Source organism: Strigops habroptila, chromosome 7, assembly GCF_004027225.2.
Source record: "Strigops habroptila isolate Jane chromosome 7, bStrHab1.2.pri, whole genome shotgun sequence".
In the NCBI taxonomy this organism is placed as follows: Eukaryota; Metazoa; Chordata; class Aves; order Psittaciformes; family Psittacidae; genus Strigops; species Strigops habroptila.
In genome coordinates, this window is record NC_044283.2 from 23,111,444 (window position 1) to 23,133,742 (window position 22,299).

The following is a 22,299-nucleotide window of genomic DNA, read 5'->3' on the forward strand; positions in this document are numbered from 1 at the left end:
TGTCACTTACCTGAGTGTCTTTCCACCTGGTAATAAAGCTGTTCTCTATATCCATTTGTTTGACCTGGTCTTCATTTATCTGTTTGAAGTGGATCATTTTTAACAGTTAATAACCGAGCTACTATAAAATTTACAACATAAACTAGCTAACAGTAATAAAATAAGCTAATATAAATACAAATATAAATAAAGATGCTTACATCTAACAGTAACAAATAATAATAATGTAACAATATCAAATATTATAGTTAACAACTGTTAATTATGTTTTTACAGAAGCAGCTAAGCAAAATATTCTGTCAGTCAGAAACAGCACTTCGTTGATGGGACTCGCTATCATAAACATTACCAAACACATATTGGGAGAGAGAGGACTCCATGAAAAACTGTCGAACAGTGTCACAGTGGCACAAGTAAACTCTAAACTAAAATGTCTAATAAAAATTGCTACTAGTAGCATCTTCTCTATGCAGTTGGATTTAATGATCTTTCTAGACATAAGTAACCATCTTCTCTAGTCTTTACTGTAACTACAGCTTGGAGACTAAAAACACAATTCTTCCATGCTTCAGTTCTGATCAGGCCCATAAAATTTAAATAGAAGTATTATTTTTAATAGACATAATCTTAAAAAATTCTTAAAATTAGTATGCTGGTGTAAGCAAGAAGAATGTGCATTGTTTTGGAAAAAAGCAGCTTACAGCAATACTGTAAATAAATTCTTTTCTGCACAGGCTAAGCTAGCTGGGAAATAAAATTTAAAGCACTGCCCACTGAATTAGAGTTTAAAAGCCGTGCAAATCTTCAGAAAGTGTAGATCATCTTTAAGAAGATTCCTATATTTTAGCGTGTCTAACAGCTGAGCAATTAAGATCCTTTTATATAAAAGATACCTACATCAAAAAGTTGCACATAATTTTTAATTAGATCTTCAATTACATTGACTTCTTCACTAGTTTGGCCTTTAGTTTGAAATAAGCATGAGGAAAACACCATGGCTAGATTGTGAGGGTTCATATGATTGATTTCAGAACACTTCTGCACCCTGTTGAAGGAAAAATAAACATATTTAGAAGGCTTCATTGTTCCTTTAATTGTCTGATGCTCCTCTACAGAATATGGACTGCATTTCAAAAATAATTACACTGAATTCAATAAAAAAATTTAATACTTTTTATTATTTTTTATATTTATTTCTTTATATTCTTTATCTCATTACAGAAATGAAAACTCACACTTTCTATCTGCATTTCAAGTGATATAAAAAATATTTACAATACAACAGAATAGAAACAGAGTATTGCAGCTGGAAGGGACCTACACAATCATCTAGGCTGACGGTCTGATCATTTAGGTGCTGTCCAAAAGTTAATGCCTATGCTCCTGGTTTCAGGTGGGATAAAATTGATTTTCTTCTTAGTACAGTGCTGCAAGTTTGGATTTAGGGTGAGAATAATGTTGACAACACACCACTGTTTTAGTTGCTGCTAAGTAGTGCTTACGCTAAGTCAAGGACTTTTCAGTCTCTCATGGTCTGCCAGTGAGGAGGGGCACAAGAAGCCAGAAGGGAGCAGAGACAGGACACCTGACCCAAACTGGCAAAAGGGGTATTCCATACCACAGCATGTCATGCCCAGTATATAAACTGGGGGGAGTTACCTGGAAGGGACCAATCACTGCTCACGTTGGGCTGGGTATTGGTCAGCAGGTGGTAAGCAACTGTATTGTGCATCACTTTGGTTTCTTGGGGTTTATTCCTCTCTCTTTTTCCTATTATTATTATTATTTATTTCAGTTATTAAACTGTTCTTATCTCAACACACAGGTTTTACCTTTTTCCAGTTGTCCTCCCCATCCCACAGAGGATGGAGGAGCATAAGCGAGTGACTCTTAGTTGCCAGCTGGAGTTAAACCACAACAGCATGTTATTAAGGGCACTGCCCAAATGCCTCTTAAAAACTTCTAAGTATGGTGCATTGACCAGCACTCTAGGAAGCCTATTCCGGCACCTGGCTACCCTCTTGATAAAGAAATATTTCCTAATACCAAGTCTCAACCTCCCCAGATACAGCTTTGAACTATTCCCACCCATCCTACCAGTAGATCCCAGGGAGAAGAGATCAGCATGTCCCTCTCCACTTCCCCTCCTCAGGAAGTTGTAGAGAGCAATAAGGTCACCACTCAGCCTGCTTTTCTCCAAACTAGACAAATCCAAAGTCCTCAGCCACTCCCATAAGAAATTTCTTTCAGCCCTTTCACCAGCTTTGCTACCCGCATCTGGATTCATTCAGGGACCTTAACATCCTTTCTAAATTGCAAGGCCCAAAACTGCACACAGTACTCAAAGTGATGCTGTACCAATGCTAAATACAGTTTTGCTATATTATGTTACGTAAGTATATCCTAGAATTTATGATCTAATATCAAACAGAATGTGGAAAGAAACATGATCCTTCTTAGTTTCTATACTTATGGTAAAGTTTTCACATCAGTTCTGTTGTTTACATAATGTGTCCTCACTTAGAGGCAAACACTTTAAGAGTATCACAGAATTCTGGCTGTCATACACATGAATTCAAACTTCTTTCAGAACAGATATAACAGCATATAAATATATCTAAACTGGATATACTTAGAAACATCATTAAACACAGTACTTACTAGAATATTTTTCCCAATAATTGCACCAATCAATTTCATAATCATATAAATAGTTTTTAAAAGACATCTAAACACAATATCCTGTAAGAAAAGGTTCTACACATTTTCTACCCACTACAATTTACCAGGAATATAATTTGACTTATTCAACAGGTAATGTAATATAATGTAGACCATGACTATTTAACCAAGACAGAATCATCCAAGTCACACATTTTTTTAATACATTTGCTGCTGCTTATTTGATCTAGGAGTAACACATTACCTTTGTTTCTTGACCAAGTTTATATTTTGGATATTCTCTACCACTGCCTCACTAGCTGCAAAATGAAGCATTGATGAAAAACAGAAAGGGTAGCTAATTCTTAAAGTTTTGATGTGCAATACACATTGTAAAGAAGGACATTTTCCCTGTAAAAATCTTTTAATTTCAAGAACCATTTGCAACAATTGTCTAGAAGACTAGCAGACTGGGGTAAAATGAGTTTGTATAAAAGAAGCAGCATGAAAAATTAGCCTTCTTGGACATATACACCGGAAGCCCTCTCACTGCTAAGCTGTTCCATCCCATTGATATTCATAGATAACTACTGCTAAAAATAATACCAAAGAAAAAACACATTATGAATTAAAGGGAATCAAATTTAATTAATTGTCACAACTAGGTAAGCTTCTGATGCTTCCTAAGTAATGAAACAAGCCACATTTCATTTATTGTAGAGTTATACTGAGAACACATTACAAAAATTTCTCTGCTACGGAGCATTGTTTGCATTGACCTGTAAAGATGTTCAATTAAAGCAGCCAAAGTTGCCCTACTGACTGGTGGAAGCGTCCGAATAAAAGCTCCATACTTCCTCACACGTTCCTTTTCATTCTGTGTATCTGCCGGAAAGTAATAATCATTGAGCATTAATAACAATGCACACTAAAAACCAACAGCAGTCTTCATTAACCATATTGGCATCATCTAGCCATTTAAAATCACAATTTACCCAATCAACCTCTTCGTCATAAAAGCATTACTGACAATGTACTATTAACAAAGCCTATTATTGTACACCAGTTCAGGGAAACAGTAGCAGCAATAAAGAGGGACAGTTTCATATTCAAGCACCATTTGCCACAGTCTAAGACCAAATTCCAGGACAGCAATTGCTTTTCCTCTTACAGGATATTTAATCTGTAGTCTGCATGTGCACATATGTGAGTGCACCTATGTATCACAAGCACAAATGTACTTCTAAGAGTTCCCAGAGATGAGAAAGGAAAAGACCTTTTCATCTTTTTAAATTTTATTGGAAAAGTGTCTCAGGGCCCAAAGTAGTTTAAATATCCAAATATATAAGACTGAGGAGAGCAAAGGGGAAGAGGTGGTGAATAAGTTGTACAAAGTTACATAGCTGAACGGTGGCAGAGCTGATGATTGGAATTCCAGCCTTGGAATTTTGAGTATCTGAGTCACAGCCACAGCTCTCCACCTTCAAGTTAAGTCTGCCTCCCTGTGCTGCATAATTCTGCTCAGGGCATGAGCAAAGTTACTGTAAATTTTATTTATGTTTTTCTTTTCAGTCCCTTGCTTCTCTCAAGTTTCTGAACAGAAAGAACACAGAACTCTCATCTCTTCCAGCCGATTGCTAGCACTCTCTACTAACTACTGCACTATGTTTTGATTTCTTCAGTAATTGGAAGATAAAATAAATGAACAAAGAACAAAAAAAGAGTTTAAAGATCTTTTACTCTATATTCCTAAGTGTTTCAGTCTTCCCACAAGTACTTTCAGTGTCACTTAATTATAACAGGACAGGATTCTCTGCTGTAAAGCTGAAGCAGAATTTTAGCTCCATGTGCAAATCAGGAAGTTAAATCACTGTAACACCATTATGCACTTTCACAAAAGAGCTAATGAAATCTCAACTGCTGCAGATACAGCTTGTTCTGATTTCTGATGAGAGCAATCTTGTGGTAAGTGAATAAATTCTTAAGTTTTTTTCTACAGTTCGTTCAAATCAAGGTTAAACTTCAAAAATGTGTAATATTCATACTTGAATCTCCCATAGTTCTAGTGGTTCATATTAAAGCAACCTCCATATGTTTGAATTTTTAATATCTTTTTTTTTTTTTTTGGACAGAACTTGCCACACAGTAAATAAGCCTATATTATTTCAATGCATTAATGCAGAAATTAATGTTCTATCTTAGCTTTTCCTATGAATCTCTTACTGCTACACATCATTTGCAACTTTATAGCACAGTTTGGGAGGGAAAGAGTTTGTTTCTTGTAGTGTGCAAATACTGCAATATAGAAACAAATATAACTGAAATATAGCTGCTTTGTAAGAACACTACAAAAATAATTACAAATTATGTAATGAGTAACTAATGTACTAGTAATCGCATGGTTCTGTTTTCAATCATATAGAGACACCTCCTCATGTTTTAAATACATCACAAATTACAATTTGGGTTGAAGTTACTTAAATTTTCTTTCAGATTAAATTAATATTTCTAGAGATGGAAAACGTAACAGTTGTTAACAAGTTTACATTATACATAACTTTATGTGAATGCTCATAAAATATATTTGAAGAAATTAAGCAGTAAGACATTCATTTAACAATAATGCAAATGATAGCATCAACAGTTTGTGACTTTTGAACTAAACTTCTACATATGGTCAAAAGACACAGTACATGCTTTTTTCCCACTCTAGCATATCTCTATTCCTTGAATTATCTATTTCTTATTTCCATAAAGTGTTAATTGTCACTTCTTACCTCGGCTAATCCAACTACGACACAGTGCAGTATTGGTCTACTGTTTAAACTGTCAAGAAAACGTCACTATTTGTTATTATTATTCTGGTTCACATAAAGGCAATAAAATCACCTCTGATTGACAAAAGTCTATTGCAGCCAAGTTCTAGACATCTTTTACTCATTACAATTGTTTTGCCAATTATCAAGTAACATAGGTCGACACAGGGCAAGTAATTAACAACCCCCTCAAACTGTATACTGAAAATTTACATGCAAACTTTCTTGCATTGAGTGTTATTGAACACATTACCTAATGCCGAGATCCAAAATGGATAAAGCTCTTTAGTGAGAAGTGCATCATCTATTTGAGAAAGAAAAGCTTTCAGTACATCAGTCACATCTTCAAGCTGATGTTTTCCTGCTCTTAGTTTAACACTCCTTGCATCTTTTTTGAAGCTTTCCAGCAGTTCAGCCACACTGGAACAATCACCATTCTTCAGGTAGATCTGCTTGCTACCTAAACCTAAGTTGCAGAAATACAGGACAGAAAAATAAATAAATGTAAAATCAAGTAGTCTTTCAAAAAATCCAAATACGAAAAGCATATCTGGCTGTCAAACACACTGTTTTTCATACTAAAATCTCTCTGACCTTTTGCACATTCTTGCTTTGTAGTAAAAAAGCTGCCAAGTCTGCTAACACCAAACCAGACCTCTTTGCAAAAATATGTATCATAATATCAAGCAAGCCTAGAATCACAGTTTCAAGAATACTTTACAGGCAGTTCAAACTCCAAAATCTTTTCAGGACTTCCTCAAACAATAGTTTCAAAAAGCACAGTAAAGGAAATAAGTTTTGATGGCTGGTATTGTATTAAACATAAAACGAAGCTGTTTTCACGAACAAAACTCCCGCTATTTTATTACCTTACTGATCAACTCAACTTAGGACTCAGTAAAGTATTATTGTGTTCATCCAAACTGAAACATTTCACTTTTAAAATCCTCAGGATCAGCTGGAATTATTCAATTTTTCTGATTTTTCTCACATGCAGGAAGACATCAGGTAGCCACTATTCTTATATTTAACAACCACCAGAGCCCAAAGCCAACTTAAAAAGAAAATTCATAGTCTAAAACAAAGTCAAGACTACCTCCAATTACTGCATATGAGAGTACCCAAAACTTTTTTTTTTTTCTTAAAAAAAACTTCTGGAAGTTTGGCATAGATGTGCACTCCGTTTTCTCTTTGTAAAGTGTTTCCTGCATTACCCACATTTCTTGAAGGAGAATCTTCCTTTACACAAAACCCGGCTTTTCTTATTTATCTGTCAAATGAAGTACTCTGTCAAAACCTATGAAAACAAGTCTTATGTTCTTGTAATTCACCTTTCCTGTAATGCCCACAAGCACTAGCATTTGATACTGCCTTTGTGTTGTTACTGCCAAGAACAGCTGTGGGATCCAATAGCGTCTGTCATCTGCAGACGACAACTAAAGACAGACCCTTTACCATGGTGACATGAAAACATGTATGCATATAACTAATGCATACAAATATTTCCTTCAGCTTTCAAACGAGTATTATAACTCCCAGTAACATTGATCCTGAAAAAAAACTACAGTTTTCAATAAAGATCTAACATTGAGAATTTCAGTCCATGAAACAGTGTAAACTATACTTGGAATAATGTCTATTGCTAACAATTTATTAAAAAAAAAAAAAAAAAAAAAAAAAAAGGTTTGGGTTTGTTCCCCCCCAACCCCCCCTTGATTTTAGGCGATAGTTGTAACCCAGACAACTATTTACCATAATGCAGTGTTACCATATTCCAAAGTTATTTAGCTAAACTTAAATCACTGAAACATAAATTAGGGTCTCTCATACTGACAAACACAGGTTATACACAAATTTATGCCGAAGACAGATTTGTACAGGGTTGATATGTATTCAGCATTTCACAAGAAAACCGATGAATTTGCAGTAGTAAAAAGGACTCAGACATCATCTGCATACGATCTAATGCTATGGAAACTTACGCTGGCAAAATTTACTTAAATAAACAGGAACTGACTATATGACCTCAAGCTATTATGCTGAAAAAAAAACAGCCTTAAGACTGAGATCACCTCCAGAGTTAACATCAGTTTCCCAGATGTGCTGATGAGTCCAGGCCATAGCCTCTCCTGATTTACTTAGCTTATTTGCAGCGCCAAGATGTTCTGCACTGCAACATTGGACCCCAAGGCTGAGCTACATCAGGCAAACAAGCCAATTTTTAAAATAGGAAGGTCTCTATAATGAGCATCTACCAAGTTGTATTTCCCCAAACCACCCATCCTCAGATGTGTGGCAGTGTACTTTACCATTGCATCAAAGAGCATTGAGGCTAACGAGGGACATGGTTCTACTTTAGTTAATCTATAAACTAATACAGTAAGAGCTGATGCTGTGGGGGCTTAGATATTATACAAATGATCTTAGGTTGAATGAAATCCACTCTACTTACCATACTGTGTAACAAATGCTATACAGCTGTTCACTATAATAGGAACATCATTTTTGCTGAGCTGCTGATCTTGTAGCGCATTACCATCTGTACCTGCTGCTTTTTCAATTGCAGTATACCAAACCATGAAATCCAGCTTTGTATGACCATGGATGTATAGAGTTCTGAAAAGTATAAAAATATTTTGAATACAGGAAAGACATACAAAACTGATGTTCTTCTACTACAGCAACATAGCAGACATCTGGAAAAAAACAAGAAATACTTAGAAACAAGGCCCCTTCCACCACATAAAGCTGTGGTGGTGGCCTGTTGTTACGGAATCTTGTATTTGTACTAGCAGTGTCATTGCGCATTTGTACAGTGTCACAGTAAACGAAAGAAGATCCACAAACACTGTTGCAGGCCTTTCAAAGGATCTGACCCACATTTTAATTACTCTTCTTCAGTCTTGCTCCTACACTGTGTATTCATAAGTCCAAGCCACAGTTAAGAGGAAAACAGATTTAGAGAAAACTTCCAACACTGGAAAAGGCTCCTTTGCCTTCTTTTCTGTTACCACCCTCGCCTTTCATAGAGAACCTGAGACATACTGAACTTTCCTCCTACACATGTATGAAAATGATCACCTGTCAGGAAATCACAGAGCTAAGGAACATGTATGAAAAAATTAAGAGTTGAAGAATAAGCTAATGTAACATGTTAATTACTGTTTTCTCTCAAAGCATGTCCCTGTTCTGATTTTATTATTTAAACATGCTACAGTTACTTCCTCTGTTTACTCCGAGAGGCTAGCTTCTAAAAGATAATCCCAAAATTTAAAAGTTAAAGGGTGTATGTCCACCCATATGCATGTATGTAATAAATATCTGTTTTTAAGTGTTAGAATAGCAAGCAAAATTTTCTACATACATCCTCTTTGTCTTCCACTAAAGAACTGTAACGGATTCATTTTCTTTAATGACGATTTATTTGCTGCTTAGGAAAAATTAAAATCTTCTATAGAACTTCTATGAAAACACTTTTCATCAAAATATAAACAAACATTCATTTTGATTATTTTATTTAGAAAAAAAACCCAAAGCATTTTATATAATGATGAAATATTTAATTTCTTTTTTTTAATCATCTTTCGATTTTGCTTTTATAAATGTTTCTATTCTAGCACTCCTACCTCGATAGGAAGTGAGGATGCAGTCAATGCACACACACAGATCCAGGACCTGAAGTTTTCTCAGAACATACAGACTTAGTCATTCAGCAGAGGAGTACGAGACACTATTGAAGCCCCTTTTTAAAAAATCTCTACTTCATGACTTCGAAAGACATATTAACCACCGCACATGCATGGCTAGTAGAAACACTCAGCCTCTCTTTTCTATTAAGAAAAAGCAATAATTTTCATAAAGCTCTCAATTTTTTACACCAAAAAGAGTGTGCCTAATTCAGTATTTTCAAATATTTTCTGAAGACCTGTCAGAACAGATATCCTATACAGGTAGTTCTCAACCAATGGCTTCCAAACAACGCATCACCCTGGCATCCTCTGGTATTGGTATAGCCATATACAAGAGGAAATTAAAAAGTTTGAATTAAATGGAAAAAGAGTCTGACAGTGCATGTTACACCGTTCCTTTAGTACTATTATTCACAGATCAGCAGATGTTAGGACTATGATTTATAAAAGATTTATAGTGCTTCCCAACACAAGAGATGCACACACATATGTATACTGCTGTGTTTTTATTTTCCCTGCCGAACAGCAGGCTACGCATTACAGTATTATGCAATGGGATAAATAGAAGTCTCAACAGATTATTTTTTATCTAAAGAATTATGATATGTACAGGAAGCAGCATATTGTAAAGTGAAAATATTATTACTTCTAAACAAGAAAAGAGCAACTCTGCAGTACAGCAATGAATCTGTACCAGAGGAGGAGAAAGGAAATATAGTAGTGTATTGAACTTCAAGGGTAATATAAACTTATATGTATTTTTTTCACAGATATATGAAAGTCTAAATCATGTGCCTGACAATCAACTGTCATGACATATGCATTACCTAAACTACGTGAAAAAGACTATCTTGTATTCTGTGGATCCTTCCTTCTTCTCCTCTGTGCATCACATTATGAAAAAACATACCAGAACTACAAGACATGATGCTTCTCATTGTTTCTAAGATTTGAAAAGCTGTCGAGTTAAATTCAAACTACAGAGGAAGAGGTTACTTAATAATTAAGAAAGAAAACGGGGTATCTGTTTTTAGTAGCAGTCATATAGCACTGACACAGTCATGAAAAGAGAAGTTACTGGTAAAAAATTTAAATGTGAAAAACCCTGCTGCTTGTTCATGGAAGGCAACTAATTATTTTTCAAAAAATTACTCATTTCACCCAGTTAAAAATTTCCAGAGTGGTCAACTAAAAAAGTCAGATAAGTCAGAGAACCAACTTCAGCATTTACTACACACCATAAAAGAGAAGAAGGGAGAAAAGGAAATGAAACCACTACCAGACACAGTCCAGAATTCAGTCAATTTATTGTGGAAGTGGCTTAGAAAGCCTTAGGAAGGGTGAGAAAGAGACATTGGCACAATTCAGTGCCTCCAGCAAGTGATTATAATAATCTACATGTCTGAAAATAGAGGTACTAAGAACGCATGCATTGCTCTGAAATTATATTGGAATAATCAAATTGCAATTACAGCATGGAAATTTCTGGATTCTAGGATTTTGTGCTCATGACTGCATTTTACAGGAAATCTTAATGCTATCATCAAAGGGTTAAGAAGAAAGCACTGTAATTAATGAACCATCAGCATAAAGAAATTCTGCTAGTATGTAGGGAAGGTTTATTATCTATAATAAGAAAGAGCTAACTACAAGAGAAGGGAGGAAAAAACCAAAAGCACCATCTGTATTACATTATGGTCTGAAAACATTCACTGACACCTAAGAGAGAGCTTAAATGATTACAGAAGAAATGAAATATTTGAAACTGAATTGCCGGCACAACTGTTTTTCTTTTACAGTATAGTATTAGAGATTTTGCACTGGATTTTATATACAGAAGATATATTTAAAAATTACTGTATACAATTGTTTTCAGATATTTTTCCTCTCTTCAGTGTACAGATCTCTCTGTTGACCTTTGCTGAACTACACAGGAGTAGCTTCACCTATCTGCTATGCAACTTCTGTTTGGATGGCAACAAGAGATCAAGTATCACCAGTCACTTCACAAATTTTATAGATAGACAGGAGAGATCAAGCTGGAGGGGGTGGGGGGTGGAGAATAAAACAAACAGCTGAATATGGAGCAAACCAGAGAATATCTCTGTGTGACAGAGGGCAGTGTCAGACACAGAAATCTGGAAAATGGCTTGCCACTTCTAGCAAAAAATCAAGAAGGATTTCAGCTATGAAAGTGGAACATAAGAGAGAGGTCAATGACCATCTAGTTATGGCATAAGAAAAGAGTGTTGTGAGAAGTCAGGATTTCCAGGTGAGATGGAGATAGTTCTAACAGGTTGGACAATATGTTCCAACACAGATCAGAGTGCAATAAAATCTTGACAGGTGCTACAAAAGGGAGTGTGTTCCTCTAATTTACTTTTAGCAAAGATATCCAAAGACAAACATGAAACATCTTTCAGATCTAGGAAAAAAAAAAAAAAAAAAAAAAATCTAGTATAAGAAAAAGTCTAGAATTATTGTGAAAATGCAGGTAAGAAGTACACTGAGCTTCAAAAATAACTATCTTCAAAAGAGGAACAATCTTGTTGCCTGGAAAATGCTTTAGCCTGGTTCAGTCTCTCATGATATGGTATTACCTTGCAACATATAGTATAATTACCACCACTTCTGAGCTGCTAGTCTTCTTTCACTGAACAATGACAGTTAGAACAGCAAGGTGCTAAGCAGAAAGCAGGGTAAAGTAAGAGGGGAAGAAAGGGGAGGGGTGGAGCAGGAGTGGATTGTATTCCTACCTAAAGACTCTTAAGAAAAATCTCACATGCCTTTTGGTAGTATTCTGAATTCTTGCATTTTGTACAAGCTGGAAAGCATTATGCACCTTGCAGCCCCAAATCAATTGTAAAATCTTCCTCTGAGTAGTTATGGATCAGAGGAACATTAAATTTATGTATCCCATGAATTTAACATACACATAAATATACTAAGTATATTTTAAAAGTTCAGAATTCATAGATTTATTATATCTAATTCAGCAGTAAGATCTGAAGTTTACAGTTCTGAAACAGTTTACTTGCATATGCCATCACTATTAAGGGAGAAGTCCGTTTGTAAGAAGTCATTCTTTTGCTTACAGTAGCCAATGGAAAAAGTGTCAAAGACGGAGGTATGCGATACCTGTAATGTATAATTTTCCCTAATTAATCAACTAAATGACTGAGACTTGAAAAAAGGCATAAGTATTTGTAAGTAATGGGAAGTTAGTTTGAAGTCAGTAACAAAACCAACACAAGAGCGGTATGAGCTTCAGTAGGAAAATACTCAAGATATTGTAAGATACAACCACATCTATGCAAAAATGGATGGGGTTTTGTTTTCTTTCTTGTCTTTTTCAGGGGGAGGAGGTTTCCAACTTTTCTTAATTCTGGAGAAATCCTGCTTTTTTTTTTTGTTTTATTCTTGCAATACTGCTTCTTTTTATTATCATTTATCCTGCATTAAGTGACTAACAAATTAGCGTGCAAATTGCCAACAGATCAGTATATCGGGTCTTTTCCAAGTATCAATCTATGCCAAAGTTAGCATTAGACAAGCACTGGGAAAAAATAACAGACAAAACAGAAAAACCTAAAAACTATAATATATAATTTAGTTGATGCTGATGACATCTCAAAGGTATTAAATAAGTTATCTAGGGATTGGAGGGGCAGAAGGATTGTTGGTTTTGTTTCCATTTAGGATAATTGAGTCTAAAGATAAAGGTGATTTTATACTTAATCCCACATACACACACACACTAAGTTTCTTACCACTGCAAGATGCAATATCATGCAACTGTCCTTAATACCTGGATAGTTTTGGAGTAATATCCTAAGCAAGAATCACTATGCCAACGCTTATATACCTATATGGCTTTTAATGGTTAGATGATGTGAAAGCTATGCATTTAAAATCTTTATGGCAGACTTCAGTGAAGAAATTAAACATATTCATGGCTACTGTAAGTCAGCCAGTGCCCCTGTTGAAATTATTTTCAAATAGTTCAGAATTTCCATTAAACTATTAAAACAGTTCAGGGAAAACCTACCCTCACTTGAGAGAAATATTATAATGAAAGAAATAATAAAAGCTGACTTGGAGCTGGAAGTTTTGCTCAGCACTGATGTCTGTGAAATTAGATGCACAGTTTGCATTTATCTATTGAACTGCCCCTTGAATGCGATACCTGTGGTTCCCTGGTTGGTCTATGCAGCTTACTTAATGCTGAATCTTTCAATATGCGTTCTTTCTTCGAAAAAACCCAAAACCCAAGAGGAAAAGTGTTTGTTTCTGATCTGCATCACCTTACTGACTTTTGGAACTTAAACAGTATCATATGAAGAGTTAAAATTCAGAATACACAGTTACAGTGAGTTTCCCCAAGAAGTTTCTCCAACTCTGAACACATGTCAAAGATTATCTGAGTTTGGAGGTTTTTTCCCCCAAAGAGAAAAAAAAAATAAAAAATTCCTTTATTAACCTATTATTGGTTAAGCAGATTGTGTAAACACTGCACCACTTGTTACACAGACATCTGCCCAATAATCTATCATTGAAGTAAAAAACAACCAAAAAAACCCACTAAACAACCTATTACAAAATAAGAATTATTTTCAATAATTTTACTCTAATCTTTAAATTTGTACCCATATACGAGACAGAAATACCCTATCTCACTTCAAGTTTCAATCTCCCATATCATTGTATTTGACAGTCGTTTCAGCAGAATATTACCTACTTCAAAGCAAATATGGATCGTGTTTGCTTCACCAGTGTGTGGGTTTTCTTCTACCTTTCTATGTTAACTGAGGTCAGACATTACAATAAGACTAACCAGGGGACTCATACATTCCCTCATTCCTGATGTTCACAGATTGAGATACAGACTTCTGGGACTTAAGAGGGGTAAAAAAATTGACAAGTAAGCAGGAAATGCTACAAAGAGGTAAAAGAAGGTAGGTCCTTTTGAAGAAACTGTTACTGGCAGACTAATCTGACTGGGAATAATTTTCTTAGTGGGAAAACTGCTTTTAATTAAGCAGTACTTGTTAGAATTTCCTGACACAGACATAAAACGTAATTGATACACAAAGACGTTCCCTCCTTTAAAAAGTCTGCAAATTTACTCTCTCTCTAGCAACCACAAGTGAAAAAGCTCCATGACTGATCAGCAAGAATTCTAAGACATCAATAAAAAAGCACATGAAAGCTTTTTTCAGATGGGATCCTTACCTTCCTTTTTCAACGAGCAACAGGACATCTATTTTCTCTCCATTTTGCATCACACTACTGATTGCTGAAAACAAAACACAAAATTCATACTATCTACACAGACATATATATACACAAACACATACACACATGCAACATACACAAATGCTCACACGCTTATTCAGAAATCCTCAGTGACAAAAGGAGTATGGAATTTGCAAACATTTCAAAGAATGCTGCCGATAATAGGAACAAAAATCCATAAAATACCACATTTACAAGAAAAATCAATACAGAAAATTAAAGAAATTATAAACAGTACTTTTTAATGTTTTAGTTAATTAAATTGTATTAATTTACTTTTTGTTTTATTATATTAACAATAAACTTGTAAATATAAATTCTAGAAGACATAATTATTAAGAAGTAAGATGGATTTCTGAATCTATTAATTTACTTGCACCCTAATGGCTACAGATATTTACAGTAACTTGAGTTACATGGCATACTGTCACCCTTCTTTGTGTTGCCTTATATTACTCCTGCTAAAAACAGGACCCTGAAAAAGACGTACATTATACAGAGGACAGAAAATACATCTTGACAGTTTCCAGTTATACTGCTTATAAAACTATACAGTGCACTATACTAAAACCAGGAAATTAAATAACATATTTACTAATTCAAAATTCTGAAAAGTTGGGGGGTTTTTTGAAGTTTAGGTCTCAAATACAACCCACATCTTATCTCAACTACTTCCCAGAGACAGTAAAGTCCTGAACAGCAATGAAGCTCAATAAACACATTCTGATGCATGTTATATGATGTTTTTGAATCACACATACTCCTGGCCTCATTTACATTTACTGACTCAAATACTAAGATGGTAAGTGACTATGCTTCCACTGATGATTCATTATTTGGAAAGTTTCAGTTATGGAACTGAGTCTTACTAGTGGAGCACATTTATTTTTGACAAACCAGAAATCAAAGAAAAGACAGGAGTATGGACATATAATATTTCCAAGAAATACAACTCTGTTGTACATCTATAAAAACCTAAGCAAAAGTGATTTTCAACTGAACGATAAATACATGTTTAATTTCTATGCTTGAGATATACACAGATTTTGGATGCTCCTATGATTAGGGTAGAAGCAATTACAGTTGCATTATCAAAACTAGTATCAGAAACAGTACTCCTACTACCTAATCTTTTAATTCTGAATCAACATCAAAAGGTTTTCACAAGTTAAAAGAAAGCTAGAGGCATAAAAATATTCCTGATTAAAAGCCACCTTCACGGTGTTATACACAGCAAATGTAAGGTGGCAGGAAATAAAAAGTAGAAAGCCCAATGGCATTTAGGCAAATTTCTGCAAAACAGACACACGATCTGACAGCATTTACAAACAGGATCATCAGTAAAGAGCTAGGCTATCTTCTCTATGTTACTTCAATACAAAATCTCAGATTATTTTTACTTTCCTATGTAACACATTGCCTTTGTCAACAGAAAAATAAGTGGAGCAGATATGCTTAAAGAGGATTCAGAGCATAATTACAAACAATGATATAAAATCGGTCACAGAAGACCATTTGTATAAACACTCTTATCTTTCCACATCATGATATTTTTAGTATCAGAAAAAGAGAAAAGTCCATTAGTCTGTGAAATAGTTTAGGTAATTGTAATTTTTCCAGCACATTTGAGTATTTTAAAACTACGCATGCCAATCATCTCAAGAACACATTCTGCAGAGAGTATTTCTGCCCTGTCAAAAATACGAGACAATAATCCCAAAAGGTTATATACTATATTCAGTTCTGTACTCTTGTAAAAAAGATACTGCTGCAACTGGAACAAAAATTGTCTTCATTCATTATGAAGCTGTGAAAAATCTCTCTAGCATGTGCCATTAAGTAGAGAAAAAATTCCAAGACAGAACTGTACCAACTCCATATTTAAAAGAGAGTTGGAAGACCATTTGGCTCATGCAGAGGAATAGTTAGTGAGCTCCCTAATGTTTAGGACTTTAAAATGTAATAGAAATGTCTTTAAAAGTGAATTAATTCCATAGAGTATCTCCCGAATTCTAGACAATAAGCAAAATTCTTACTTAGTTCTTGCAACCTTCTCAGATATATGGAATCTTCTTCACCATTCTCCATTTCAAGACAAAAATAAAGGCTTGACTTCTCTATAGCAAACCAGCCTTTTCTCCACTGATCCAGGTTATGGCAATCTTTGTAGTACAGCTGGCCAATGAGGTCACAGTTTCTCTCTAATAAGCATTCAGCCACGGGGGGAACAAAATGCTACCAAAGAAAATGGGGTGAGTCAGATGAAGAAAAAAAAACCCTCTTCCCCTAAAAAAAAACAAATCAAGATATTGCAAATCTATAAGATTCATGGATGAAAGCCACAGTAAAAAAAGACTTTCTGATTTATCATTTGTAAACCCATATACAGACTAAATTTAAATTATAAAATCAAGTATAACATTTTTTCCATTCATAGTCTACAATTCAAACACTTCTGCTTTTTAAACTACAATTTGATTTAATTAGTGACTATTAGCATTTGCTACTCTATAAAATACAGTACCGCTTCTGTCTCAGCAAATAAAAGAATACAACTGCAAGCACCAACAACTTAGCCAAAATAAACAGTATATGTCTTTACACTAGAGCATCTTTAATATATTCTTAAGGTTGGCACTAAAATGTTGCTTCCGTTCTTTTTCCATTTTATTTTATTATCTTGTTTCAAACATTAAATCACAGATGTTATTCCTTCCTGCTGCACGAGAAACCTTTACACACAAGATAGAGCAGTATTCATCAAGAATGGCTTCTCAGAGGATTTTAAGCTAACAATGACGCTTTATTCTTTGTGCAAAGGCTCCTGGCCTAACTGGAAAAGATAATTATCAGTATTACCTTAGCTATTGCCCAAGTCCATTTTCTTTGTGAATATGCAGTTTCAGCTCCAAACAGAAAAACACGTTCTGACATTAAGTAGATTTCAAAGGTAAAGATGTCCCTAAAGCAAGAAAGAGGAAAAAGGCAGCTGTATTCAGTCTTCTTAAAAGTAGACACACAAGAGTCTCACTAAACCAGTGTCCATCATATTCGAAAAATCCTGGCAGTCAGGTGAAGCTCCCGATGACTGCAAGAAGGGTAATATAACCCCCATTTTCAAGAAGGGGAAGGTGGAAGACCCGGGGAACTACAGACCAGTCAGTCTCACCTCTGTGCCTGGCAAAATCTTGGAACAGTTTCTCCTGGAAAACATGCTAAGGCACATGAAAAACAACGAGGTGGTTGGTGACAGCCAACATGGTTTCACTAAGGGGAAATCCTGCCTGACCAATTTGGTGGCCTTCTATGATGGAGCCATGGAACTGATGGACAGGGGCAGAGCAGTTGACGTCATCTACCTGGACTTGTGCAAAGCGTTTGACACTGTCCCGCATGACATCCTTGTCTCTAAATTGGAGAGACATCAATTTGATAGATGGATCACTCGGTGGATAAAAAACCTGGCTCGATGGCCACACATAAAGGGTTGTGGTAAATGGCTCGATGTCCAGTTGGAAACCTGTAACGAGTGGTGTCCCTCAGGGATCAGTGTTGGGACCGGTCCTGTTCAACATCTTTGTCAGCGACATGGACAGTGGGATTAAGTGCGCCCTCAGCAAGTTTGCCGACAACATCAAGCTGTGTGGTTTGGTTGATACGCTGGAGGGAAGGGATGCCATCTAGAGGGACCTTGACACGCTTGTGAGGTGGGCCAATGCCAACCTTATGAAGTTTAATCAAGCCAAGTGCAAGGTCCTACACCTGGGTCAGGGCAATCCCAGGCACTGCTACAGGTTGGGCAGAGAAGAGATTCAGAGCAGCCCTGCAGAGAAGGATTTGGGGGTGTTGGTTGACGAGAAGCTTAACATGAGGCGGCAGTGTGCACTTGCAGCCCAGAAAGCCAACTGCATCCTGGGCTGCATCAAAAGAAGCGTGACCAGCAGGTCAAAGGAGGTGATCCTGCCCCTCTACTCTGCTCTTGTGAGACCTCACTTGGAGTACTGCGTATAGATCTGGTGTCCTCAACATAAAAAGGACATGGAGCTGTTGGAGCAAGTCCAGAGGAGGGCCATGAGGATGATAAGGGGGCTGGAGCACCTCCCGTATGAAGACAGGCTGAGAGAGTTGGGGCTGTTCAGCCTGGAGAAGAGAAGGCTGCGTGGAGACCTCATAGCAGCCTTCCAGTATCTGAAGGGGGTCTACAAGGATGCTGGGGAAGGACTCTTCCTCAGGGACTGTAGTGGTAGGACAAGGGGTAATGGGTTCAAACTTAAACAGGAGAAGTTTAGATTAGATATAAGCAAGAAGTTCTTTACAGTGAGGGTGGTGAAGCACTGGAATGGGTTGCCCAGGGAGGTTGTGGATGCTCCATCCCTGGCAGTGTTCAAGGCCAGGTTGGACAGAGCCTTGGACCACATGGTTTAGGGCAAGGTGTCCCTGCCCATGGCAGGGGGGTTGGAACTAGATGATCTTAAGGTCCTTTCCAACCCTTACTATTCTATGATTCTATGATTCTGTGATTCTCTGTTTTTTTCATTATTTCATACCTATAGAATGGAATCCATGCACATCTCTCCTCCAATCTTACAAGTGCAACCCCGCTAATAACAGAGTATTTTATAGTAAACCAAAATGCTTTTCAGGTCAATAATATGTGTTTAGAGGCTACTGCATTACAATAGAAGACAATAAAAATGTTTACATACAGTCATTAAAATTCTAAGGGAATTTTTTGCTTTTGCAAGTTCATGGGATTTCAGCACGTACATTTTTGTGATGCATTGAAAAAATTTTGTTTAGGTTTAATATAAGCAGACAAACTTATTGAATGGGAAATCGTAAACAAATCACAGAAGCATATAAATGTAGTTCAAAGGGACTATTGAATGTCACTTTGTTTAATCTCCCGCTCAAAGCAGGACTTATCACTAACCATACATCAGAACAGCAATCCTTATCACAAACCATACATCAGAAAACCTTGAAGAGTGAAGACTAATATTTCTCTCAGCCACCTGTTCCTGTTCACCACACTTCTAACAAAGAGGCTTTTCCTATCATCCAGCCTGAACCTCCTAGGGTGAAACACATGGCCACTGCTACTGCCTGCGTCACCTGCCACGACCAGGAAGAGTTTGGTTCTGTCGTGTTTATGACTACCCTTTGAAGTTTCTGATAGCTCAAGAGGTTCTTAAAAGTTGGTGGGTTGTTTTATTTTTTTTTTTTGGGAGTGGGAGGTGGGGGTGGTGTTTCCTGGTTGGTTTGTGGGGTGGTTTTTTTTAATTTTAAAAAAGTGTATCATTACCTAAACAGATGGACCCTGGTTTTCCATTTTTAACTGACAAATAAGGATAGTAAAAGAAGAAAAAGCGAATCAGTTGAAATTGGAGTGGAACTTGGAAAGGAAGTATCTTGTACTTAGGATCTGTCTTGACCTTATAAATTATGGGGTTTTTACAGTATGATTTTGTCTGTGACCTCTCCCTAGAATCCAAATAGAGGGAGTATGCTTTTTCTTTTCAATGTTGGAGGTTGAGATTTGGCTAAATCTGGAGAACTGAACACAATTCAGTTCTTTCATTTTCAGTAACAACTTTGAAAATCATATGTAAATACTTAATTCTGACTAATAGAATAGACATTTTAAGGACTGATTGTTCACTACATGAAATATCAAATTTAAAGAAATATCTCATAAACTACCCAACTGCAGGTAAAGTACAGCAAAGGGTTAGCCATTCCCTAAAAGTCTTCAGCCAACATGCTTTTAACTCAGGTATTATCCCAAAGTGGAACCATTTGGAGATGTAGCAAGCGACAGGTTAGATTCAGTAACAGAAGTTGTATTTTTCTTTTTTCTATATACACAAGGCTATGCTATTGCAGAATAGTGAAGACCATCTCCACTGTATTTTATAGCATGCTGAAGCACCAAAATGTTTTAGGATTTCTCCCCTCTGAACACCCTTCATTTCTGTACTAGCGAAAGTCCTTTCTTCCCATTATCTTTTCCAGAAGCTTACTTGAACAGACTATTTTCTTTGCAGACATTTATGCTTTGTAACGACAAGTATAATAGCATTATCCTCTAGAAAGATCTTATTTTACATCCACACACATATGAGGAAATTTAAAAGGAAGTGTTATGGAGTTTGTTAGACAGATTCAATGTAGTTTAAACAAAAATGTTGCCCTAAAGAAATCAAGTGTCACTGGGATGCGACTCAGATTTAGGTGAATCTCCATGTGAAGTTTTTAATGTACAAATAGGATGTGAGAGTGCCATAAATGAAAAACAAGACCACAAAAAAGTTATCTTCAAACAAACACAATGTTCAACAGTTATGCTGTTGTCCTCAGCTACATAACAAAGAATGAGTTTAAAATGGGTTTCACACCAATAGATGTGACCAAAGCAGAAAGTATTGTGGAGAACTCTAATCTGTTGCATTATTATCAGGAAAAAACAAAGCAAGAGTTTTGGCTTCAGGCAGAGGTCAATCCCATACAGGAAAATGAGTATTAATTGTTCAATTTATCATCATGTAACCTTTTAAGCACTGAGAATACAGATTACAGTTTTAATAAGAAACAGATGTACCTAATTTATACTGCCCTTTTAAATTACCCTAACATTTTCGTTATATCACTATACCAGGGGAAAAAAAAAAAAAAAATTAAAAAAAATCCCCAAATACCACTTAGCACTTATTTTTGAAGTCAACATAAAACAATTCAGCCTTTTTTTTTTTTTTTTCTAAATTGCATGTTCAAAATTCAGGAACAAACAACTCTGAAAATCCAGAATAAAATCTTTGAAATATCTAAGGTTTTTTATTGAAATATTAATTTGGGAACCTACCCTCTATTTAAAAAGAAGTCTGACTTGTGCACTACAAGACAGATAACTTCACTGATGTCAATCATACCATTAGGAGTGGTAGCCTTATCATGTTCATAGTAGCTCAGAAAGCCACTTTCCAAAGTGCACCATCTTTTGTTGCAATCTATAATTAAAGAAATAATAGAAATATTAGAAAAGTCAGTTGGCATAATAATAAAATTACCTCTTCCTATAGAAGTTGCCCCACAGGATGCATAGCTCTGTTGTAACAGTAATACATTTATGATGAAATTTCAGTTACTGAATTCAGTGTGCCAGGAATTCAATGTCCGTGTTGATCTACTTAACCTATAGAAACTCTAGCACATAGTAATTTAAGAACAGAATGTTTCAAATGTAACACACTTATTTTTACTTTATTAGTATATTAAATATTCAACTGCTTCATAAGTTAACTTTATTGTTGTATAGGGCTTTTATTTCAGTTGCTGTGGAACTTGATGGAGTAAGAGCTCGTACACTATACCATGCTACCTGTTTAGCAGAAGAGAGTTAAGGAAGCAAAAAGAAAACAAGCTACAATGTTAGAAAAACTGAAAGCTACAACAACAATATATTCTGACAAGAGCTGATAGCAAAATGAGTGAGTGAATAATGGTATGCCGCAGCAAAAAAGGGCTAGTCTTTCTTTCAGGAAGAGGAACCAGAGGCCAAAACCATGTCAATCTGTCTTCCATTGTTTGGTAATGCTTGGGTGTCCACTTACTGTCACAAGATTAAGGAAAACAATTTAAACCTTTCAAATAGTCTAGAAAAAACAGTATCATACATGCCAGAAGTTGTATCCATTGCACACTACTAGAAAACACAAGGAAAGCACTACAAAAAGTTATTTAACATGACTAATTAAAAAAAACAAAACAACAAAACAACAAAAAAACCCCCCCAAAATATATGCTATCAAAATAGTGGGGGATGAAAAACTGAAGAACAG

At 35.8% G+C, this 22,299-nt stretch overlaps 1 protein-coding gene across 3 annotated transcripts in view; it reads right to left on the reverse strand.

The window, feature by feature from the left end:
• ARAP2 (ArfGAP with RhoGAP domain, ankyrin repeat and PH domain 2) overlaps nt 1-22,299 on the reverse strand; it is a 116,862-nt gene that overhangs the window by 32,537 nt on the left and 62,026 nt on the right. For all 3 annotated transcript variants that reach the window (XM_030492574.1, XM_030492573.1, XM_030492575.1), the window contains 9 exons: nt 21,324-21,468; nt 17,321-17,423; nt 16,498-16,696; nt 14,399-14,462; nt 7,930-8,093; nt 5,731-5,943; nt 3,441-3,546; nt 898-1,045; nt 11-79 (listed from right to left, as the gene is read on the reverse strand). In XM_030492574.1, coding sequence (XP_030348434.1) covers nt 11-79; nt 898-1,045; nt 3,441-3,546; nt 5,731-5,943; nt 7,930-8,093; nt 14,399-14,462; nt 16,498-16,696; nt 17,321-17,423; nt 21,324-21,468 — 1,211 coding nt within the window. The remainder of the gene's footprint in view (nt 1-10; nt 80-897; nt 1,046-3,440; nt 3,547-5,730; nt 5,944-7,929; nt 8,094-14,398; nt 14,463-16,497; nt 16,697-17,320; nt 17,424-21,323; nt 21,469-22,299) is intronic.